General features: G+C 48.0%; 1 protein-coding gene and 1 long non-coding RNA gene across 4 annotated transcripts in view; one reads left to right on the top strand and one right to left on the bottom strand.

Annotated features, from left to right (window-relative positions):
• The window catches only part of WWP2 (WW domain containing E3 ubiquitin protein ligase 2), a 103,047-nt gene that overhangs the window by 6,740 nt on the left and 70,916 nt on the right, over positions 1-25,391 (bottom strand). For both annotated transcript variants that reach the window (XM_006091167.3, XM_023756003.1), the window contains 8 exons: positions 21,171-21,260; positions 13,383-13,557; positions 7,196-7,250; positions 3,570-3,651; positions 2,901-3,029; positions 2,473-2,548; positions 2,120-2,191; positions 1,821-1,909 (listed from right to left, as the gene is read on the bottom strand). In XM_006091167.3, the coding sequence (XP_006091229.3) occupies positions 1,821-1,909; positions 2,120-2,191; positions 2,473-2,548; positions 2,901-3,029; positions 3,570-3,651; positions 7,196-7,250; positions 13,383-13,557; positions 21,171-21,260 (768 nt within the window). The remainder of the gene's footprint in view (positions 1-1,820; positions 1,910-2,119; positions 2,192-2,472; positions 2,549-2,900; positions 3,030-3,569; positions 3,652-7,195; positions 7,251-13,382; positions 13,558-21,170; positions 21,261-25,391) is intronic.
• LOC111826523 lies at positions 8-13,458 on the top strand. 2 transcript variants are annotated; one of them, XR_002829862.1, is made up of 4 exons: positions 8-1,165; positions 8,284-8,497; positions 11,243-11,540; positions 13,341-13,458. It is a non-coding gene; the product is annotated as an uncharacterized LOC111826523 (long non-coding RNA). The 2 variants fall into 2 exon arrangements; XR_002829861.1 differs by lacking the exon at positions 13,341-13,458 and having other exon boundaries at positions 11,243-12,176.

Genomic DNA, 25,391 nt, shown 5'->3' with positions numbered 1-25,391 from the left:
AGAGAGAGAGAAACAGGACTAGCGGATCCTCCCCTGCACGCGGGCTGGAGGCACACCGCTCCTCTGCCGTCCTTCTCGGCTGCTCTGGAGACACGGGTCCTGGGCAGGCGAGCCAGCACCTGGCTAATCTGAAGTAACAGCAGGTCAGTGGGCAGGGTGGGGTCAGACCCAGGGCGAGCGAGGACGACAGCCCCGCTTGAGGGTGACGCTCAGGAAAACGTGAGTGTGTCGGCTCCGGGTGGGCATCCAGGACTTTACATCTTAATGGCAATGGGCCCCTGGCACCCCGGGGCCACCATGCACAGCTGTGTAGGCTGTGCACTACACAAGAGTACTGTGGCAAAATATCATAGATTTGCACATTTATTGCAACAACTTTCCTGCAGCCAAGCTGTTTCTTTCTGTTAAAGCCAGAATATCGCCACCATTTTCCAACATGGAAGTGTCTTGAAAAAAGGCATCTTTTTCTAAATCTTGCAGTGATGCTGTATGAATAGCAGCCACCCCGCTTCCACCCGACCTGAGCAGGCGGCGTAACATGAACACATGCTAATGCATTCCCACCTCCTGACGCATGAACTGTGATCCATGCTGCCTGCAGATTATAAACCTCACTCCCACTGCAGGTCTCTTGCTTTCCTTGCACTTCGCCCGCTCCTCCCCCAGGCCCCATTACCAGACCTTGCTTGTCCTTCTACGCGTTCATCTGAACCAACACCCATGCCTTAGAGTCTCTTTGCACTCTAGGTACAAGCCTCAAACCAGAATTCAGAGTCCTTTTGGGCTTCAGCTAAACCCACAGGGGGACAACCCAACGAGGCCAGTCCCTGGCTGCTGGGCTGTTTGTGGCCAGGCAGACGAGGAGTCCTTCGATGCAGAGGGTGCCCCGGTATCCTGTCCGTGGTTCTACCCTGTGGTAGAACAGCATGACGTAACCTACCATAGGGTAAAACCACTGGCAGGACACAGAGAGACGGACACACACAGGGCGGGAGCCACACCAGAAGCCCACCAAGCAGAGCCTGGAGAGGAGGTCACCACGGTCACCACGGGAAAGACAGCCATCGATCCACGGGGGCCAACACAGAGGGCAAAGCCACCAACGAACAGAGGACCAGCAGCAAGTTAACCCACCACCAAGCGAGATGTCCCCACTCCGAGATAGGTGAGGGAGCCGAGCAGTCACCACAGGCTAAGATACTCCTTCTCTCTGCCGGGCCCTTCAGCCCCATCGTCCAAGGCAACGTTTTGCTAGAGAGTCTGCTAACTTTTGTAGGTGGGCTATGGTGAGGGCGAAACAATGCTTTGGGCTCTTTTGGGGGTTGTGTCAGCCGTTTGAACTGTACTGACCCTGTGTGGGTGACATGCAGCTGAATGCTGGTCAAGGCCCTTTGGATTGTGACACAGCTTATCCATGCCGGGTATGTACCAAGATGCCCCACTTAACCTGCCCCAGCGGCCTTAAAAGTAGAAGTCCAGGGGTGATTTTAATGGACGACCACATGGCACCGATATTTAGCTGCTGCCCACCGGTGCAGCAGATGGTGTTCAAGTACAGCAATAATGACAGATTGGTTGGTAAAGAAGCCATTGCCCTGAGCCCAGAGGGAGACCCAGTAACTAAAGGTTAGTGCCCAGCCCAGCAGGGAACCCTGGGACCCAGTTCCAGCATTTGAACTGGCCATACCTGTGCCCATTCCTGAAGAAGTGTAAGGGCACTGGCCACCAATCTGAGCAAGGAGGAGGCAGCTTTCCGGCCACAGGCCCAGTACCCTGGGGAAGTGGGGTGCAGCGCAGCCTTCCCGGGGCACCGAGCTCACCTGGCAATGCCCCCGTAGTCCAGGCCCTCCTCGCCACGCATGATGATGTAGAGCCGGCGGCGCAGGTCGTAGGGTTTCATGTTCATGATCTGGGGAGACAGAGCATCGTGGCCACCCTGCCACTCTCCCTTCAAGGCAACTGGGAGCAGGGGGCAGGGGACAGACACCACTCACCGAGGCCCAGGCCTTGGAAACTCTACTGTGTGGGTCTAATAGGCCACGTGACAGAAGACAGGGTGCTGGGAGGGGGCCTTTCACCTGCCTCTGGACTTAGATAGATACCGTAATTATTTTCTAACCTGTTGGAAAGAATCCTCAAAAAGTGTCTGCCTGGAAACGCTGATCTTCACGTGGCTGGGGAGGGCATTTGACTGAAAGGAGAAAAGACAAACCTTGAATCAGGCCTCAGGAGGTAATTATTCAGTCTGGCCTCCTGTCTGTATGAGGAGGTTTCCCTGTCTCCCTGGGCCGGGAGAGGAGAGCCTGGTCCCTAGGAATGGGAGCTGGCTTCCTGGAGACCATGTCAAACAACGGCTCAGGGTCAGATCAGTGGCCTGCCCCCAGCTGATCAGACTGCTGCTGGGCTGGGAAATGGAGCTGAAACAAGTCCACCACACCACCCTGCAGGGGACGGCCCAGCACCAGAACTCACATGGCAGAGGAAACGGAACTGGTGATACTTCCACCGGAAACTTCGGTCATAGGCACCAGGGGAACCTTGCTTCGCCCTGGGAAGAGCAAAGAAGTTCTGGAATCTGTGATTTCTCAAAAATTAGCAATGTATCTGTTAGCCCTAAGGACAGCTGGTGCTATTTTAAAGACGAGTAAGTTAAGGCATAAAAGAGAGGAAGTGACTGCCTTTAAAATCTTTGGCAGATTTGAGAAGTAAAACAAACAAAAACCTAGAAATAACGACAGATTTTTGCTTTGAGAGAGAGAGGAAACCACTGGTGTTACTCTGAATAACTGGGGTGGCCCCCTCCTTCCCCAACCCTGCTGATGTGACATGGAAATTGGTCACTAGAGGGCAGTAAGAGCAGCTGAACATGGATACTGCTGTCGCCTGTGGCAAGTCCTTACCCTGACTCGAACCCTGGGCGAGGATCCTTAAAGGTGGTGGTACGGGTATTGTGGTCCACAAAGTAGCGCACCCCCTCGTTGGTGTACTTCATCTCCCACCCTGGGGGCAGAGCTGGCTCCTGGATCATCCTGCCAACACGGGAAGAGGAAGAGGGGGGTTAGGGCTGGCCTCACCTTCTGGGCCTCAATGCTTAGGAGGCTGGGATCCCCAAAGTACTCCTTTCTCTCTGCTTTCACCCAGGTTCTGCAAAGCTTTTCCTTGAGGAACTGTACCTGGTCCCACCCAAGTCATGAGGACAGTTGTGCAGAACTGAGAGGTAGTTTACTGACCCAAGGCCCAAGAACCAGCCCTCAGTGGCCATGGCCATAGCCTGAGTGGCCACCAGCAATCCTGAGGCACCAACTGCCCCAGTCCCAGACCAGCTTGGGTGGGGGGAGCACAGGGTGAAATCATGTTATCAGCAGCTTGCACAGTCAACACAGCTACCAGGAAAGTCCATTTAAGGAGCCCCTTTAGGCTCTCATTCGGCTGACACTGGATCACGAGGGTCTCCAGCACTTGTGTGTGGCTGAAGGTCCCAGAACACTGGCCATCGAGGACAAATGCAGTCCAAGGCCATCGGCCAGTGCTGGAGCTGCACGGGGCCCCCTCCCAGCCCGAGCCCTTACCCCTGGGTCCGAGGGTCCTCCCACTGGGTGGTGCGCGTGTTATGGTTCACGTAATACACCCGTCCGTTGTCCTGTCTCTTCTCTGCCAGGGAGAAGAAAGAAAGGAGGACAGTCAGATTGGGACATCTTGAGCCCTGTTCTCTCCCCCTCTGGGTGCCCCTTTCCAGGTGCTGGGGTCTGACTTGCCGCCGCTGTTCCCGCCCTGTTAGAGAAGTTTATCCAATAAAAGCCCAGCTCACACACATGTGTCACTGGCAAAAATGACAAAGAGAATCTTTCCCTAGTGGGGAGTGGTGGAGGGACAGTCACATTTCCAGCTCAGGATCAAGCACTGTCTTCGGTTGGTTGGTTGGAGGGCGGGGGGCAGTGTGGCAACATGGAGGGGGAGCAGCCCAGCTGAAACCAGAGGCCTAATTGCATCCAGCTGTGTGCAAAGTGGAGGCCCTCACCCATGCGCCCCCCCCCCAAGTCCCTGACAGCTGGTCTCTGGTCCTGCAGCCGCTCTGCCCACCAGATGCAGGGACCCAGGCGCCTGTGGGGGTTGCATTTCCCTCACACCTCTCTGATCAGCACTCCACCTACCCTCCCTTGGTCTTTTTTCTCCTCAGAGGCAAAGTTTTGTTCTGAAACTCTCACGTCCCAGCAAAACATCTATGTTGCATATGTGCAAATAAATGCAGGGGCTGCGGCACTTACAACGCCCATGTAGCGCTCACACCTAAGGGCATGCGTCCAGCATTTGGGAGAGCTCAGACATTCTTTCTCTCTCCTCGGGACAATCCTTACTCTCTTGCTCTTTGCCTGTGCACGGAGGATGGCTCTGGGGTCCTCTAGGGAGGGAATCTGGGCTTCAGGAGCAGACCTGATTCTAGTGGGGATTCCGGGCCCTGGAAAAGGTTAAAAGGGACACCCTATCAGCTCTGAGTGGATGGAAGGCAAAACTCAGGGCAAGGCTCTGAACCCAAGACGGGTCACCTTCCCCAGGAAGTTTCTGAGGCTTCAAATCTGTTTCTATCTTGAGAACAAATGATGCTAATGGCCCTCTCTCACTTATGATGACAGGGAAAAATTAAAAAAATAAACACAATCAGTTCCAGAACCTAACAGGGAAACTAAAATCGAAAAGAAGCAGAACTGGGGGGGCCCCATCCCCTCCCCTCAAGTGTCAGGCTGCAACATTCCCATTACCAACCCAAGATTTTGGTCTCCGTCTATCTTACCTGGTATCCATTCATCGATAAAAAACACACACACACAAAAGGAGTCGAGAGAAGGTGCCCAGAATTGCTACAGAGCTAGCCGCACCTCAGAAGCACTGTGGGACTGTCCCACTGAACACAGGCTTCCCGAGAGGGACGTGCAGGAGGGAAGGGCTCCCAGCCAGAGGCTTCTGCTCTCAACTGGACCCTCCACATCTGCTCTGCCGGGGCCTCAGTCAGCGCTCACCGCCAGGCTGCGGGATCTGCCCAGTAGGTCTGAGGCCTGTGCCCTCGCTTCTGGCACTGCTCCCTGTATGGGGGGCCTCGTGTGGTGCCTCGGAACTGCTTTGCTGCATACAATTTCATACTTTGGGGCTGGGAGAGTCCCAAGAGCATCTAGCTCAGCCTCATTTAGGGAGAAATGGACTCGGGAACATTCGGGCATGTGCCCAGGGATCAGGGCAGCTGAGGAGAGGTGGACCTAACGCTGAGATGCCCCGACCCCTGAGCCGACGCTCAGGAAGGACCACGGGGTCTGTCATGGAGGAGCAGGAAGGGACGCAGGACTGAGAGCAGGAGGACACAGCAGACCTGGCAGCAGGCTCGTGCTAAAGGCAGTTCTCGTTTAGTTTTGCTGCTCTTTCTGTTCAATCTCCGCTCTCCCTGGGGGGATGCCTGCACCAGCCCTGGAGAAGCCAACACAAAGCCCAAAGGATTTGATCAGGAAGGCCCCTGGCCCTTGGCCAGATGTTCTTTTTTCTCAGTCACATACCCTTTAGTTTTGTCGTGTTTTCCTCATTTGTAAACAGCACCGACTCCAAGCGTGGCTCCGAGTCCCATCTCAAATATGTCACACGTGGCTTCTGGGAACTGTTTACAAGTCCTTACAGCCACCCTTACTTGGTGACCATCATTTAGCAAAACTGGTACAGAAATAAATTACTTGACTCTATGGAGAAAGGTGCAACTCTGAGTCCCCAGCTCCAGGTCACAGGGTCTACTGGCTGCCAAACAGCATTACAGATTCTTGTTTAATCTGTTGAGTTTTCCCCTATCCAGACAGGGGTCCCGTGCGGGACTCCCTCACCTTTGACTTGCTACCAGCCTCTGAGACGGCAATGACCTTTCATCGCTCAGGGAGCAAGGTGGATTCTCTAGCAGAAAATCAACTGTGTGGAGGCCTCCCTCACTGACCTATCCCACTAGGAGGACGAGGAGGTCCCTCCAGTGCTCTGGAATGCTGTGGTAATACCCTGAAGGGGCTGATGATACCCTGCAGGTCCCACGGGGTTGATGCAACCTCGCAAATTACTACCAGGGAGTAGTTGTGTCTGCACCAAGAGGCTCAGATGCGCATCCTGTCATTGTCAGCCTCTCCATCTTCGCTGGGGAGCATGCCCCCGCCCAACTTAATACCATCTGTGAACACCACCAAACCCGCATTTACTGTCTTCTGCCGGCCTAACCAATCAATTAAACCCAACACAGGCCAATTCCTGCTACACGGTCCTCTTTAGCCCCCAGGAACTCTTGCCTGCTGAAAAAAAATCCTGACCCAGCTCAGAGAGCGACGGAAAGCACCCAGTCTCGCCGTCTGTGATAACCCCTCTTTGCATACCACTCCATCCCAGAAAAGCCATGACGTCTGTAATTTCTCTCAAGTCATAGATGTCCATCTAACTCATTACTGCAAATCACACCAAAGACTTATGTAAGAGGCAGCTATCAGTGACAAGGAGAAGCCAGCCTGATGCCGTTAACTAGCAATAGTGTACTTCAATAGAGTCGCCGCCCAGTGCTCAGCTGGCTTCCCTGCGGCCCCTTTCACAGCTGTGTCCCCCCAAAAAGGTGGCTTCCATTAGCTCAGGGGTTGGAGCATCTCAGTGTTAGGTCCACATCTCTTCAGCTGCCCTGAGCCTGGGCACATGCCCCGAATGTTCCTGAGTCCCATTTCTCCCTAAATGAGGCTGAGCTAGATGCTCTTAGTCCTCCAACATCTCAGCTGCAAAGAAAGGTTTGGTAAGGTAGCTCCTTTCAATCACATGGCCACGGGCCTGAAATAAACGCATCTGGGAATCAGCCACGTCAAAATGTCTTAGTGACAGGATGGGTTGTTGGGTCGACACCTTGAAAGTCAGGACCGAAACCCAACAGTACGACAGCCGCTCGGGGGACTTCTTTCGTAGCGTCCCCCTCCTTCCGCTATGGCGGGGGAATGCTACGGGCAGGGGGACTCCATTACTTTCCCAGCCTTCTCGCTCCATGGCCTGCAATTTCTCTGGCTGGGCATCCCCACAGAGCGTGCTGGAAAGAAGTGAACTGGGAAACCGAGGGAGGGGAGAGAGGAGGACTCGCAGGGAGAGCACAGAGCACGGAGCAGCACCCGCTAAGGGAGGCTGAGGGACAGACATGGGACTCGGTACTTACCCCAGCCTGGAGGGAGGGGGCCCAGTGGGTCATGGTCGGTTGAACCACTCGAAGACTAAACACAAGAAACACAGCAGAACACAGAGGTTAAAAAAACGCCGCTGGTTAAAAATAAATTGATAGATAAACCTAAAACCGCCAACAACTCGTTTCCACATTTGGGCTCTTTGTGGAGGAGGTCGTGGGGCTTTAGGTGACATCCGCTCCCCTCAAAAGTCTTTTTCCAAAAAGAAAAACTAAAAAAGAACCCTGCACACTGAGGACCCAGATAGGTTTTGGCGAGGGTGGAGTGAGGGGGAGGAAGAGGTGCACAGAGGAAGGCGGGCCAGGGCCCCGGAGGCAGCGGGCTGGCCCCAGGCATGGCCGAAGGGCCCAGAGCCGGGCTGCTGGCGAGCTCAGCCGGCCCAGTGCCTCTGCTTAGCTCCTGCTCTCCGCGGCCAAGGCAACTGAAATCACCACCACCTCCAACTTTCTCCAAGAACCACACACGGGAGGGGAAAAAATATCGCAGGCCTTTCCAATGAAATCATTCCCACAAGCCCTGCCCACGCCCAGAGCTTCCTGGCTGGGGGCTGGGCCCTCCTCCCCGCACCTCCCTCCTGGGTGCGCTGGAAGAGGGAGCAGGGTGTGCAGCACCGGCCCAGACTGAGGGCACATTCATGCCCCAGGCCCCTCACCTCCCCCAGGAATGTTTTGCTTCCCTTCACAAAGCACCTTTATTCTCCTCCGGCCTGAACCTGAAGTTGCACAGTGTTCTGTGTGTGCCTGTCTGGGGAGGTGGGGCTGGGGGCGAGGTGGCAAGAGAGAAGGGGAGACAGGAGAAAGAAGGGGGAGCCGACTCCAGGACTTCAGGGTCGCTGTTTACATTAGAGCCCCCCACCCCCAGCCAAATTCTGCTGCAAGGTCCCTGGGGCGGGGCTGCCGTGGACCAAGAGTTCTCATATCCTGCGGGGAAGGGGGTGCTGTCAGAAACTCTTCATAGTTAAATAAAACAAGTATTGTTCTGCGCTTTCTTTCTTCCTCCCTCTCTCTCTCTTTTTTTCTGAAACATTTTTATTTCACTTACTAAAATTTAATCATTACATTAGGGGATCAAGTTCTCAGTGCAGACTGGGAGCTGCCTGGCCGGCCCCTCCGGAGCCACACACAGGCATGAGGATGAATGGAGCTCAGTCTCGGCTTGAGAAAACATTGGTGGAGCTCAACTGCCAACGAACCCCCTTTCACGGCCACCCTCCACCCCCCGCTGAAAGGACAGAGAAACTTTCTTTCCAAGGTGGCAGCACAAGCAACTCTTCCAAAGTGAGTTCCAACAAAGACGTTTAAGTCTGGAAACCATAGGTTCCTTGATGGGACAGAGCCCCCTTTCAGCAGCGGGCCTCCAACCCAGCAGAATGAAACTGCACCAAGGTGTGGGAGGCGGGCTGTCCTCCATGTAGGGCACGTTACCAGCAGTGTGCCGTGGAGGACGTGCGCAGTATCTTCACCACAATGCGGGTGGGTCTGATGGTTACTGAAAAAGATCTCCCAAATTCACAGCGGTCGTTTTGCTGGGGGTAGGGTGCAGCATCTCAAGTTCCTCCACGTTTGTTTGAAACACCCATGCATTTCAGATAATGAAGCCAAATACAATGTCGTGGGGTAAGTACTGAGCTGCGGCAATGACCTTGAAGAAGGAAAGAACTACAGCAAAGGTCATTTTAAGAATTTAAAAGAAGCATTTGGTGCAAAATATTTGCTGCTTCAGGTCTTTTCTTGGAATGGGTGGACCATCCACAAGCAATGAGGGGCTCCGATGGGGACCAAATGGGTTTCAGTGGACTTACAGGCATCTTTTGCTTAACTGTATAAATCAACAGACCAAATGTCTTTACTGACAGTCTCTGACCTGCATTGAACTACAAACAAAAAATATTTATCATCGCCCTAACTGGTTTGGCTCAGTGGATAGAGCATCGGCCTGAGGACTGAAGGGTCCCAGGTTCGATTCCCGTCAAGGGCATGTACCTTGGTTGCAGGCACATCCCCAGTAGGGGGCATGCAGGAGGCAGTTGACCGATGTCTCTCTCATCTATGTTTCTCTCTATCTCTCTCCCGTCCTCTCATAAAAAAATCAATTAAAAAAATATATAAAATATTTATCAGCTAGCAAATAACACAGCATCTAGAGTGTAGGCACATGATTTAAGAACAGCCAATCAGGTGCTCCCACCCAAATTTGCAGGGACCGGAAAGAAAGCATGGGGGCTGTTGGAGATGCCTCACTGCTTCAGTAGAGACCACAGCCCATTGAAGCATCGAGTGTTTGACCGCAGACAGATGAGCGATGTCCTAGGCAAATCATCCCTTTGCCCTGCCTACCCCTGGTTTTCTGCCAGAGTTTGGTTCTTCATCGTTCTGTTAATTCCCACTTGATAAATTTTTTTTTGCTTAAGCTTAACCAAGCAGGTTTCTATTATTCATCGAAATGAACACTGACTAGCATACAAAACACAGGGAGAAGAATAAAAAGAAATTATCAGCCCTTTTCTTAATCCTTGACTTTTTAATGTCACAAACTTCATACAATGGTGGCTCTCTTTTGTTAAAGTGGTTTTTTAAAAATGTCTTCAGCATCCTCCTACTCTCACCTCCAACGCCTGTCAGAAGAGAGAAGAGGAAGCAGGAGGGAGGGAGATAGAGACCAGAAACTGATAAACAGGAACACGTGAAATGGAGTCACTGGGAGCCGACCACCTGCCCTTCTCTTCCACCACCCTTCCCAGAATGCACGATCGCAGGTGGGTGGCTCACAGCAGAAAAGCACAGAGAAAGGGGCCGGGAGGGATTATAGCCAGAAGAGAGATCCTAGGACTCGAAGAGACAAGACAGTTTCCTTTATCACTAGGAACAGAAAGGAACGCTGTTGAACAATTTTCCTGGGATGCGTCCGTTGGTTTGGAGATCCGAGGTACAGGCCATGAGCCAGACAGCTCATGTGAGTTCAAGTCTCTCGGGGAATAAGCACCAAGTTCCGGTAATATTTTAAGATACAAACTCAGAAATAAAGAATGTCTAGCAAATAAAACCAAGGGCAAGAAAGGCTCTGGGAAGGGCATAAAGGTTACAGTGTGGAAGGCAGGCTCTTTTTTTGTAAAGGTTACACCCAGTGGGTGCAGAACAAAACCCAGGTGCTTGAGAACCCAAGCCACGGGGCCCTCTGCACAGTGAGAACCAGGTTGTCTGTTTCTGGATAATGCAGTTTGGCATCCTCATATTAGGAGCCACAGAATGATTTGCTTCTGTCCTGCCAACACTAGATTATTAGGAGAGGACCAACGGGGGAGCAAAGGAAGAGGTGTAGCAGAAATAGTAGTAGATGTGAGACGGGTCCTGTCACAATACACAATGCGCACGATCGGGCCGGGCATCCTCAGTGGACTGCAGTGGGAACCCAAAACAGAGGGCAAAGTGAAAGTGCACATCAAACACAAGTATGTGCATGATGATCATGAGCAACAAAGGCACCAGGCCGTTAGGACAGGAAAACATGTCAGAAATAAGGGAACAACAGAGACCGAAAAAGATGAGTGTTAAGGCAGATGGCAGGAAGGAACTGCGGGAGTCTGCAATCTGGGGTTCCCTTGATTTCCATCTTGAACTGTATTTTGTGCTCTGCAGGGCAGCAAAGAACAGGTCTCACTTTCAGCCCCGCAGGAGAAAGAGGAGGAGGGGAGGCCGCTGGTATAGTATCAGCTCTTAAGTCTACCACGTTAAATCCTGGGCCAAGGCCAAACCCCAAAATAACTCCATGAAAGCGACTCTTCTTACTTGTAACCAGGACATGGCACCACAGCAAACAAGAGGGGCAAACCGAACCCAACGGGGAGGGAAATCAACAGAGAGACATTGAAAGCTGACCCAAAAAATATGGGTCTTGTTTCAGGGAGAAAAGGGAACCATCACCGTCATCCAGAGACCTCCTAAATCCCCAACCAAGCTGAGAAAACCATATTAGAGTACGTAAAAAGAAGAAAAAAAAATTTAGTGCTTAATTTTTACTTCTAGGAGACCCTCCAAGTCAAAGTTCTTCCTCTGCAGGCCCAGAATGATGCTGCTAAAATGAGAGGCAGGTAAGCTGAACAAAAGACCAAGCAGACGTGAACTCCGGGATCTTCCCTTTCACATACCAAGCATCTTGGTCAACCTACAGGACCTACGTGGTACTTGTTAGAGAAGAAAAAAGATCCCTTTAATGGATTCTTTTTTAACTTGAGAAGTTGGATAAGCAGGAAGACAGAATCATGTGAGACTCCTAAAATGTGTCCTTGTCGTGAAGTCAAAGGACCACCCAAGCAAATGGCAGGTAAGGTCTTTGGGGCCCAGCTCATGAAGAACAATTTCTGAAACGCAGAGGATGACCAGATCCCATCCCATTTTGAAACATGCCAGAACCGGATGCCAGGCATGATTGAAAGGGGTTATAGAGTGGGAGGCCTGGCATAAGGACTCAGGCAGTGCTGCACCTGGTGGACCACCAGGGCATTTCAGCTGCTCTTTCTTGTGACAGGGATTAAATGTTGTGGACCAGCTCACAAAGTTTCCAACCTCCAATCCACCACGTCCTATGAGGGTTCTACACAGATCCCAAGCTCCATATTCAAGGTGCTCTGAGAAAATGCAGAGTTCCAACTTGGGAATCCTACTCTTTCCTCCTCAAAAGGCCGTGTGTCTGGGCTCCCTCCAGCCACCATGTTACTGGTGGAAGCTCTGATGGAGTGGAGACTCAAAAGGTGGGGCTAAGAGGGTTCACAGTACGGGAAACCATAGACAGTTCATTTGGGACCACTATGAATTCTGGAGTAGAACATTTAAATGCTATTCTGTAGATAATGACCACAAAAGTTTTTGAGCCAGTGATAAAAAATGACAGTAATTGCCCTAACCGGTTTGGCTCAGTGGATAGAGCGTCCGCCTGCAGACTCAAGGGTCCCAGGTTCAATTCCGGTCAAGAGCATGTACCTTGGTTGCGGGCACCTCCCCAGTAGGGAGTGTGCAAGAGGCAGCTGATCAATGTTTCTCTCTCATCGATGTTTCTAACTCTATCCTTCTCCCTTCCTCTCTGTAAAAAATCAATAAAATATATATTTTTAAAAATGACAGTAATAAATGTAGAGCAACACTCTCCCCCCGTCCTTAAACCCTCTACAGTGATTTTTTTTTTTTAACAGTGATGAAATGACAGTGATACTCTGGTGGGAACAGGCAGTAGGAATTAAAGGAGAGAGAATGGCAGCAGAGAGAACAATTCAGAAGCTGCCCTAACCATTCAGTTGGAAGAGGCAGAGGAAAATCCGGAATTAGATAGCAGGAGGTTGATCTAGACTAGGGGGTCAATAAACTTTCTCTGTAAAGGGTCAGACAGTAAATATCTTAGGCTGTATGGGCTACATACTCCCTGTTGTGACTACTTAACTCTGCTATTACAGCTTAAAAGCAGCCACAATCAATACCCCAAGTACAGGGTGTGCTTATGTGTCAATAAAACTTTATTTACAAAATCAGGTGAGGGCCAGTCTGGCCCACAGGCCATAGCTTGCCAACCCCTGATCTAGATGAACTTTAAAGGCCCTTCCATCCTTTAGTATCTGTCCGATAATAAAGACCTAAAGAAACACAGTAGCAATGGGAAGAGAAGGATCTGGGTGGTTGCTTTGATTTGAAAGGGTGAGATATAGGAGAAGTCACCGCTGACCAGGCTCTGAGTCCGGGTAAATGGACTTGGATGGGAGGCCAGAAGAGAAATCCAATGTTGAAAGAAATGGTGAATTCAGCTTCAGACACATTGAGTCCAGTGGTTCTCAACCTTCCTAATGCCGCGACCCTTTAATACAGTTCCTCATGTTGTGGTGACCCCCAACCATAAAATTATTTTCGTTACTACTTCATAACTGTAATTTTGCTACTGTTATGATTCTTAATGTAAATATCTGATATGCAGGATGTATTTTCAGGGGTCGCGACCCACAGGTTGCGAACCGCTGCCTTAGACACAGAGGCTGAGCATTGAGTTACTAAGTTAGAAACACTGGAGTTTGAGGAATTTCACTGTGATGAGTAAAATCCCAGGGTCAGGGCACTGACATTTTCCCTGCTCACCCAACAGGTCAGTGGAGACTAGGCGAAGCTGCAATTTCTGCCCTCTCACCTGGTAGAGGAATCTTTGGCTGAAGTGCTGCATGGCGCCCTGGAGCTGATTCCGCTGTGACTGCCACTGCTCATAGTTGCGCACATACTCGGCTGTGGGGCGCTGCCAGGTGGTGGTCCGAGTGTTGTGATCCACATAGTAAAATCTGCCTCGGGGGTCTGTGCGTTTCTCCCACCTGGAAACAAGACGCTCAGCATGAATATAGTGCCCACCCCACCCCTGCCTTCAAATTCTAGCAAAATCTCAGATGGTTGACAAGAAAGGACCAAGGGAGGGTGAAGGGTGGTGTCTGGCACAGGAGCTTGGCTGCTTGCGGGGAAGCATAGCCAGGCAGGCCCCAATCACAGAGCTTCTGAGGCTTAGATGATTACAGAGAAAATTTGTGGTTGCATCCTTAGCAACCAATCCCTCCTTACCACTAGCTCCTGATTCCCATTTACAGGGTCGATGACTCTACTCCCAACCTGGGAGTTGAACCATTGACTAAACCAAAAGTGGACAAATGCCGGTCAATCGGTGAATCTTGATAGTTTTGCTAGGAATTCTGGAAAAAGCAGTCTCTCTTCCTTGCAGGATATGACGGAGAAAGCATGTAGTCTGGGAGCTATTGGCTGCCATCTTGAACCCAAACCACGTGAAGGTGACCCAGTGGATGGCAGAGCAGAAAAGTGGGGGGAAATCCAGCTCTTCGGTGATATTGTTGAGCTACTAGTTCAGGCTTCCCTTGAAACCAGGACTTACATCTAGACTTTTGTTATATGAGCCAATAAACTCTCCTCATTATTGAAGCCTATTTGGATCCCACATTTTTTTTTATTGGCTTCTGAAATTACCCTGATATAAGGTGCCAGTGGGAAGGTTGGTGCAAATGGTAGCAAGACTCTCCACATTATCTTTGGTGAGTAAACAACCTTTCCAAAGTTGGTCCTAAAACTCCCATGGACAAGGCAGAGCTAGACTAGATGGTAAAAACCTCAGCCGTGCTTGACAGGTTCCATTGCATTTCCACATACACAAGGGCAAGGTGAGCAAAAGAAAGTAAGAGAGGGACATATCTGCATGGGGTGATGGAAACGTTTTATATTTTGGTGGGGTGTTGGCTACACAAGTGCATGCATTTGTCAAAACTCTGCAAACAGCACATCTGAGATCTGTATATCTTATTGTATGTAAATTACACTTCAGTTTTAAAGGTGAATTTGAACCTAATCAAGCCTCCATATCTAACTACCAGTTTACAGGAAAGATAAAGGACACAGAAGCATGTTACACAACACCAGAAGGTCACAATTAGCCACATCCAGAATATGAGAAACTATACAAGACAGATGCCCATGATCTTCAACAAATAAATGGTCTGGGGGAAAAAAAAAGAGGGTAGGAGAACTTATAGGTTAAAAGAGACTTATGAGACCTATCAGCCAAAAGCAATGTTTTGATCTTAAATCTGGATCTGATTCAAACAAATCAAGTATAAAAACACTTTCAAGACAACTAGGAAAAATGACATGCAAACTGGGTATGACATGAAAGAAGGAAATAGTGTTAATTTTGTTGGGTGGGATAATGGTATTTTGGTTATTTTAGAAAACACCCCATCTGTTAGAGACATATGTGATATGTTCATGGATCACAAGATATGATGTCTGGGATTTGCTTTAAAATTCATTGGCCCCTCTCCTAAGAGGTCAGATGAAATAAAATGTTATTAATTGTCAGAACCAGGTGAGGGTTACAAGAGACTCACTGTATTATTCTCTCAAATTTGATGTATGCTTGAAATTTTTCATTCTAAGTATGAAGGAGGGGTGGAAAGGAAAGTGGTTAAAGATAAGAAATATTAAAAAAAATTTAAAAGCTAAAAGACATGCCCTAGCTGGTTTGGCTCAATGGGTAGAGCGTTGGCCTGCGGACTGAAGGGTCCCAGGTTCGATTCCGGCCAAGGGCACATGCCTGGGCTGCGGGCTCAGTCCCTGGTGGGGGGCATGTAGGAGGCAGCCGATCAATGATTCTCTCTCATCATTGATGTTTCTCTCTCTCCCTCTCCCTTCCTCTCTAAGATCAATAAAATATATTTTAAAAAAAAAGCTAAGAGACATCACTGAAGAAAATAGGACTAGTCCACTGCAAAGAGAACCCAATATAGATTGTGTTGCATGATTCTAAACTGTTGGACTTTGTTCCCTGATTACCTTCACATTTCATCCTCTCTGAATTCTTATCTTACTCAAACGACTATCATGCTTCAGGTTGGTATCTTCCCAACATTCAGGGCTACACTGAGATGACTTTTGGTGCAATCTCTTCAATGATTGTTTTAAGCTCAAATCTTCCCTAGATATGGCTACCCCCAAGCAGCTCCCAGCCTCATGGCTAGTTCCCAGATTCTGTCTAGCTTGCACCCACTATACCAGCGGTTCTCAACCTGTGGGTCGCGACCCCTTTGGGGGTCGAACGACCCTTTCACAGGGGTCGCCTAAGACCATCGGAAAACACATATATAATTACATATTGTTTACAGTAGCAAAATTACAGTTATGAAGTAGCAATGAAAATAATTTTATGGTTGGGGGTCACCACAACATGAGGAACTGTATTAAAGGGTCGAGGCATTAGGAAGGTTGAGAACCACTGCACTATACTGTCCTGCCTTCACCACTTGATGTCACTTTGGATTCAACTAAACACCAAGGCTCTCTCCCGAAACCTGAGAGAAAGGAACTTGGTGAAAACAGGTCTTTCCCTGTCTTCTTTAGGTCAGTCCTCCCAGAGTAAAACCACACCATCTTCCCTGACTCTTCCTTCTGCTGACTGTCAATAATAAAGCACTCAGCCCCAGAGCTTTTTATTTTGTTGTCTCTCTACCCTTGACTTGCATTTCTGTATCCAACCATCCCTGAACTGATCTCCCCACTCCAACCCAGCCTATAAACTGCCATCCAGATAACCATACCAGACTGACCTCGTATGTCATGCTCCTGCTCAAAACTTCAGCTGACTCCCCACTGCCCTCCTTTATCATAAATCCTTTCAACTAGTGATTTTCATTTTATTTTTAAAATATATTTTTTATTGATTTCAGAGAGAGGAAGGGAGAGGGAGAGAAAGAAACGTCAATGATGACAGTCACTGATCGGCTCCTGCACGCCCCCTACTGGGGATCGAGCACACAACTCAGGCATGTGCCCTGACCAGGTATCAAACTGTGACTGTGACCTCCTGGTTCATGGGTTGATGCTCAACCGCTGAGCCACACTGGCCAGGCTCATTTTATTTTTTATCAAAGAAACCATATATATATATATGTGTATATATATATATATAGTTTAAAAACACAAACAGTACTATAGGGGACACATAAAAAACCCATGTCTCCTGTCCTACCTCTCCCCATTGCTGACTCCTGCTCCTCAAAAGCAACTACGTTCAACTCCCGACTACTCCTTCTACTACTTACATCTGCTTCTTCTACTGCTTACATACACACTTCCAAACAACGAGCTTATTCCATGATTTCTGGCCTTCTGCCATCTAGACATTACTTATGGACTTTCCACTATAAATTTGAGGATTTAGGTATTGTATTCCACCCACCACCCCCACAATACACACAAAGCCTTCTTTTGCATCATCCTCCAAATAGAAAAATCACTAAAGCAATATTCAGAGTTTGTACTATGACTCTGTAGAATACTATAAACATATTTCCTTACTTATACAACTTTTTCCCCCTCTGGAATTAAGAACTGCCTTGTTTTATGCTGCCCGATTTAAAAGAACCTATCACTAATTCACCCCCCGAATCTGACAGGGCTGGTGGCCTCTCGGGGTCATTTAACTCTTAGCCACATCTCTCCCGGAGCTCTTTGTGCAACATGGGCAGTCGTCCTTCAGGCCTGCTCTCCATTATTGTCCTAAGTCATCTTCCCTCACCTTCCTCTTGGGAACCTCTTTTGGCCTCCGAATTGAGTTTCCTATGGCCTGCATCTCATGGCTTCTTTCTTGGTTTCCTCTTATCTGGTGGAATAAATCATGAGTAGCTTCTGAGAAAGGGTGCAGCAAAATTAAATTTCTGAAATTCTGCCTGTCTGAAGATTCCTTTATTTCAACTCTCACACTTCAGTGTAAAAATGGCTGAAACTTGATTTCTAGACAGAAATAATTTTCACCAGAATTTTGAGGATCATACTCCATAGTTGTTGTTGAGAAGGATGGCATTCTTAATTCCTGCTCTTTGATAGGTACTCTATTTGCTCTGGAAGCTTTTGAGATATTCTCTTGGCATTCTGAAGTTCCAATAGGATGTATCTTGAGATGGATCTTTACAACCTAGGAACCTTTTTCCTGCACTCGCAGAGAAAACATATGTGCGCGCACACACACGCGCGCGCGCGTGCACACACACACACACACACACACACACACATACACACACGTCCTCCATAGCTGAGGCTTTCCAGGGCTCCATGGAGCAAATCAGCTGACTTCCTGGTGGACAGCCCACACTGTAGGCTTGGATTTCAGCTTTCTCAGCTCTGCCACTTATCTATCAGCAACTAAATTCTGATTAATATCTCCCATATGCTGTTTCTCCTCTTCCATTCCTTTATCATTGACGGTTTATACCTTTATTGCCATTTTTGTGAGTTTTCAGGAAGGAACAGAAATAAACACACATTCAATCCCCATGGTTAAGTAGAAGTCTCCTGCACTGGTGAATTTCAAACACTCAAGCAGCATAATCTCATCCTTGATTTCCAATGAAACCTTATGCAGAATCACAATCACAGAGCAGTGGCTGGAGGCCGAGTCACCTCTCCTTCTTTGGTTCCAGGGACCATCTCCACCAAACCTATGAGCCTTGGACATCCTTTGAGCATCTTTGTTTTACGCAAACCTTCCACTGCAATAAAACTGTTCCATGCATCATTCCTTAACCACACCTTTTACACTCACTGTTCCCCCAACCCAGATTGCCTTCTTCTTATTTAAGTCCACTTCCAGCCTTTCCTGCAAAACCAAGCTGGACCCACCTCCATCTGTGAGGCCTGCCCAGCGCCATGCTCTATGATGACCCCTCTTCACCTCTGGGCTGAGTACCGCCAAAGAGTGACTAAAGAGCAAATTATCACATGCATCCTTAGTTACCAGGTGCTGGATAGAATTACTCATCATCATACAAGTGTCCCATGGGTCTGAGAGAAAGGGATGGCCGTGATAAAGTGAATCCTTTGGCTCAGTCTCACTCCTCAGTGACTATGTCTGCTGAGATAATCTGTAGTTTTGAGATTGCTCTCACCATGGTAATGATTCCCTGGGGTGGAACTTCTCCCATTCACTAGCAATGAAAGCTTAAGCATTCTGTTCTCTCTGGGTTCCCTGTTACATAGCGGAAATAAATGCCAGGGACTCAAAGGTCTGGGCCTAAAACTCAGGAAGAAATAATAGGCTATGTGGGGTGTAGAGCTGAGCCATCTCCCAATAAAACATTAAAACTATCCTGAAAATAAGAAAGATAGATCTAGTATCCCACCTCAATCCTTAAAGAAGAGTAAAACCTCAGCCATCCTTAGACGATACCATTAAATAGCTTCATTTAGATTCCATCCAGAAGTTCACCAGGTGAAGGCCTATATAACTATAGACTAGAGAGGTTAAGAGGCGGCTACCAGCATACTTACAGAGTTACCATTGCTTTTCAACAGATGTGCTGTTAAATACACAAAGAACAAGTATGCAACGCATCCTGATAAAAGGCAATGATTAATCTGTGACACAGTTGGAGAAATTTGACTACTGACTGATGATAGCAAGGAAATACTGTTAACAGTATGGTAGTTTTATTTTAAATGAGAGAACTCTTTTTAGAAACATATACAAAATATAGATAAAATTATATGACGTCTGGGATTTGCTTCAAAATAATCCTGGATGGGGTGGAGGAAGGATGGGTAAGGATTATAGATGGGTAAGGAGATGGCAAGTACTTTCTATACAAAGTAAATACTGTATCTTAGGCTTTGCAAGCTATACAGTCTCTGTCACAATTACTCAACTCTGCTGTTGAGCACAAAAGCAGCCATAGGTGGTAAGTATACAAATGAGTGTGGCTGTGTTCCAATAAAACTTTGTTTGCAAAAACAAATGGAGGGCTGGATTTTGTCAGAGGCCCACAGTTTGCCAACCCCTGGTATAGATGAAGCAATATTGGCTATTAGTTGATAATTATTGAAGCTAAGTGTTGAATATCTAGGGATTCTCTCTGCTTTGTGTATATTTAAAAATTTCCATAATAATATAATTTCCATAATAAAATGTTTAATTTTTTTCCAAAGAAGTCAACGTTTCACTTCAGTAACTTCACTGGACTTAAAGTCAAAGTAGAAAACAGCCCTAGCTGGTTTGGCTCCGTGGAAAGAGTGTCGGCCTGCGGACTGAAGGGTTCTGGGTTCGATTCCAGTCAAGGGCACATGCCTGAGTTGAGGGCTCCATCCCCAGCAGGAGGCATGCAGGAGGCAGCCAATCAACTCTCTCTCAACATTGATGTGTCTATCTCTCTCCCTCTCCCTTCCTCTCTGAAATCATTAAAAATATATTACACCAAGCCCTAACCGGTTTGGCTCAGTGGATAGAGCGTCGGCCTGCGAATGCAGGGGTCCCAGGTTCGGTTCCAGTCAGGGGCGTGTGCCTTGGTTGCGGGCACATCCCCAGTGGGGCGTGTGCAGGAGGCAGCGGATCGATGTTTCTAACTCTCTACGAAGACTAAGGATGACGGATTATGAATTTCATTTCCAGAAGGGTTAGGAAAATATAAGCATTCTACCGGAACACAAACTGAGAGCTGCTAGTCCATGGAAATTTGTAGGACCAGAAGGCGAGTGGTATGTACCTGGCCGACGCCTGACAGCTGAACCAAACAAGACACATGGGGGCTCTGCACCTCTGACACGCTCTCCCTCACAAGCTGACGAGGGAGAAGTGTTCATGTTTTATGCAGGAGCCCTTCATGGCTGCTTTACTGGGAGGTGATGCTTTCCCGAGTGCAGAATACATTCCCTTGTGAAAGGTCTCAGGACCGGGAGACGCATGTGGAAAGAACTTTCTGTCCCTGGCAGAGAGGGAACCAAACCTCTTCTCCTTGAACTTGGATAGTCTTCTCTCACTTGGAAGCCTCACTCATCCTCTGGTTTTGGAGAACTTAAGCCCCGTTCTCACAAAGCCCAGCTGAACAAGAAGCACACTGTCTCCAGGGGCTGGCTGGGCACAGGGAGCTGTGAGGTGCACCACTGCTCTTTCTAGCTTGGCCTCTCCATGCCCAATTTTCTCAGAGATGCTCTAAAAATCCCAGTATGTTGGAAGAAGGTCAGAATTAAGGTAAGTGAGTAGGAAAAGCAATCAAGGAACCCTGAACTTTGCTACCTCTGCAGAAACAAATTGAAAACCTGACCCTAATAGGATATTTCTATAGGTGAAATGACTGAGGGCATGGAGACTGCAATGGCTCAGGAGGCCTCCTCAGCCCTCCTTCCTCCGGGATCCAACAGCCACAGTAGCTCTGAATACCACTTACTAAAGCCCAGGGCTATCGGTCATGGCCAATATAATGCATGAGAGGAGAAGGGAAAGAATATAGAAGGGGAAGACCATGGAAGGAGGGAAAAAAGAGAGAGAATGTAGAAGAAAGTGGGGAAAATAAAGAGGAGGCTACAGCAGTTAGTGGTGGAGAAGCCACTGGGTGACTCTTGGTGCCAGCTCTAGAGTCTCAGGGCTTGTCGGCCCAGGCCTTACCCTGGAGGAAGAGGACGTTCCCAGGTGGTGGTCTTGGTATTGTGGTCAACATAATAGACACGGCCGTTGGGCAACTCTCGCTGTTCCCATCTGAAAAATAAAGTCAAGGGAAGCATGAGATACACAGTAGAAAGGTATAAATCCTTGTGTGAAAGGGAGTCCTTCACCACTGATGTGGCTAATTTGAGAGGAAACATCAAGGATGACATGCAAGATCAACCAGTGGTCAAACCAGCCCCATGCCGCCACTGCAGTCCCTGGAGTGCTTCCTGAGAAAACCAGAACAGCTCCCTCTGTGGACTCACAGTACCAGGATACACCATCAATCGCTCTAAATGCCCCTCAATCACCCATATGAATCTACATTCCATGGAGTTTTCTAAATCAGTCTTTCTTGCCCATTTTGAGATCAAAGGTCCATTTAGGAATGCGATGAAAGCTGAAGACTCTTTCCTCCCAAAATGCACTCACCAACAAAACTCTGTATACACTTCCTAGAGTTTATCTATGGATAACTCCATAGCCTTTTTAGCCTACATTACCTCTTCAAGCCACAATTTATATGATTACCACTGTTCTCCTAGCATCATATATATTCACGATCACATTTCTTTTTAGAATACAGGATTCATTTACAGAGAATCTTAGAATACAGGATTCATTTACAGAGAATCATATATATATATATCTCATAGAGGAAGGAAGAGGGAGAGAGATAGAAACATCAATGATGAGAGAATTATTGAGAGGCTGCCTCCTGCACTCCCCCTAATGGGGATCGAGCCCACAACCTGGGCATGTGCCCTTGAACGGAATCAAACCTGAGACCCTTTAGTCCTCAGGCCGGCACTCTATCCACTGAACCAAACCAGCTAGGGCTACAGAGAATCTTTAAGAGAGATCTGGGTGACTCAAAGAAATACTGCATACTGTTATTTATTGACTGCTCTACCCGTAAGTCTGTGTGTCAGTGAATATGAGATTGGGGTGCTGAGCGTGGCTCATCTGTGCTAATAGAGGAACGACAAGGTAGCAGATGAAATAAAGAGATAATCCACAAGCAAAATCATGACAAAGTACAGCCAAGGGCCACCCATCCCCACCCTACCAATTATTCCTACACTCAACAAGCTAATGGTAACTCTGCTTACCCAGGATACAGTAACCAATATATAAAGAATGCAAAAATTTACATTTACAAAATGATTACCACTTTCTAAAAGATATTAATGGTCCCATTAGTTTTTATGGTTTACACTGATTTTACTTACTTCTCTTTAGGGAGAAGGAGACCTTTTCCAAGAAGCTGATACAGTCAGTTCGGCTGAAACACTTGTTTTGAAAATGCAGATCTATTCCAACATGATGGATACATGATGGAACAATTTGAGCATAATGCAAATTTTGTGTTTGCTTACGTATGATTTTGCCCTTGTGAAACACGAGGTGAACACAGAAGACTTCCCCCAGCTAAACCCAGTCACATAGGAATACAAAACCCACACACCTACCAGTTACTTCAGTTTACCACCTTATATACCACACCCATCTGGCGTTACAACGCCCACCTGATTTCAGATAATACTCCTTGCACAACTTCGGGACAACACCCACAAACTCCAACCCTTCCCACACTGGCTTCCACAGCAAACTTCAGGTCTTCTCATGGAAAACGTGTCATATTTATTGTCATGTTATGTATCTCAACCATTTAACATGTGTAAAACTGTGCTACCATCACTGTTAGGTTCCTATTTTTGTGTGTGTCACTGACAAATTTTTGCCCACAACCCATTTTTCCCATAAGCCCTGTGGTTTCAGTGTGATTGTACAGAGCATGGTGCTTTTTAGGAATACACCTTACAGCAGAGCTGACTGTGCACTGAAATAAGTGTCTTAATTTCTATTATGAAGCCTGGTGCACCTACTCTGGTAGATGTTAGCTTTATTCAATACCATTTTTGTTTTTAAACCAGGATGACTGCACGGGTCAGCCCCTCTAAGACCAGTTCAGATACAGATATAAATGAGGTTTTTAAGGCAAAGAAGTGAAGAGGGGCACCACCACCCACTGAGCAACTACAAGGAGCCAGGGGCTCGTGTTTTACCTCATGCAGCCCTTGCCTCCATCCTTTACGGTGGGAAATGCCATCACCATTGAGGAAACTGAGGCTCAGAAAAGCTAAGTAACTCGTACGTGGCATTCAAACTCCGCTCTGATTCTCTAGCCCATGAGCTTTACCACCACGTCACGCTGAGAGGAGAAAGGAGGAAAGGGAAGGTCAGTTGGAATTTATAGGGAACCCGCTGCCCAGCAGACAAGTGCCAGGTGCTTTCCCAATCCCCGTTTTAAAGTGAACAGCTTTCCCGTAGGGAGCCCTGTAGAATCAAGACGCCTGGGGAGGAATTATAATGGGTCCACTGTATGCATTTCCAGGCTCTGTTTTCATCACAACCCCTCTGCTCAGATATGACCTAGCGGAAGAGGTGGCACATTTTGCACCACTGGCACGTTAGCCTGGGAGCAGTGAGGGCCAGGGGTTCGACACTCCCACCCCTCAGAAGGGATCAACTGCTGGGTTGAGGATACCCAGAATTACGCTGGGGAACCTTTTCTCTCCCGGGTATTCTTGCTCAAAGTTCTGGTTGAAGTGGATACTGGTGGCTTGACTCAGGTGCCCTGGTTCCTCTTACTGCAGAAGGAAGACCCTCACGCTCCACTCAGTATCTTATTAAAAGGACAGAACCCTTTGACGGAAGTGACCAGGTGAAAATGCATACCAGGTAAAGCTGAAGATCTTCTCCCTATGGGTGCCCCTCTGAGTTAAAGACTAAGGAGTCACAGACATGGCCAGCTCAAGAGGCTGGTGTCCCATCTGTGAAGTTCTAAAACCTTTGGGTAGGAAAGGCAGGCTGATAACACACTGGCTTCACGCCAACGCTCCCAACTCCTCACGCCTGTTCTGTAATCGAGGAGCCAATCTGATACCCTCTTTATGCATCTGAGTTTGGAAATGAGGAAAGTCTTGAGGAAGATACTTGGCTTAAGGGTAAATACTGAAATAGGGAAGCTCCTTGAGGCAACAGCAGGAAACACCCTTTCATAATGTTTGCTCCTGATAAACTTACGTAGCTGAGAACTCCGAATTCCCTAAGACATTAGCTACCTCTGTCCCTTCCCTGGCAATTTTGTGGCACAAAAGCACCAACACAATTAGTTTCCTCATTTTGTGGTCGCTATTTGGAAAACTGTCCATAATATGTGGATGGGGCTACCCTTTTCAGTGCACGTGCTGCCAAAGCAAGCATGGGGCTACCCCTTTTGTAAAGACACGATACTTATTGTAGCAATTGCAGATAAAAGGCACTAGAAGACTCTTTCTTTATTCCAACAATTCTTTTGTGACAACTTTCATCTAATAAGTAGGCTCTACTTTGGACTTCTTTCATATTTCATTTGAGGCAAGGAGAAAACTTTGGTTTTATTGTACTTTGGCTAATACCTTAATTTGAAGATGGCATACTACTTGAAATCCCATGAAGTCAATGCCCTTAATTGGCATAGCAGAGTTCCCACACACTGCCAGAAAGGAAATCGGTGTGAATCCTCTTCGCTTATATTCAAGATTTACAGCAGCTCTTTCCAAGCCTAGACTAGATCTGTCCGTCCCATCTTTGATCCCAGCTGATCCTACAAATCAAAGTCTCTCTTTCAGGGACTGTTATTGTCCAGTAAATCTCGGTGTCCTTCTATGAACCCTCTCAACTGGTTTAACTAGAAAAATAGTTACCAGAGAAATAAAGCCTTTCTTCCATTACCTTTTTGATAGCTACGTTTTTCCTTTTAAAACTGGACTCCTGCTCAGATTAAATGTCCATGTGGGTCCTCCCTGATCCATGACCTGGCCTAGCTGCTTTTCTTAGAGAACTCTCAACTCCTCCCTTACCTGCACGGCTCCTCAGAATTCATATGAATCTCTTCCCTTCATTCATGCGGCACAGTCGGTTAATTCTGTTGTCAATCAAACGAGCCTCCTGATTCTCATTTCTCCCCAGTAACTGCTGACCCACATAGATCAAGCCTTCCGACTGTCTTGGTTTGGTCTCCCCATGCCAAGAAAGTGATACTAGCAGCGACCTTTCATCAGCACATCCCTGTCAGGGGTTAGGTTTCTCTCCCTTCTAAGCATCTTCTTCCCGCTGAGATTAAAAGGCTTTTCA

This window comes from Myotis lucifugus, unplaced genomic scaffold (assembly GCF_000147115.1).
Source record: "Myotis lucifugus unplaced genomic scaffold, Myoluc2.0 scaffold_88, whole genome shotgun sequence".
In the NCBI taxonomy this organism is placed as follows: Eukaryota; Metazoa; Chordata; class Mammalia; order Chiroptera; family Vespertilionidae; genus Myotis; species Myotis lucifugus.
Note: the sequence above shows the minus strand (reverse complement) of the source record. Positions and strands in the feature narration are given on the sequence as shown.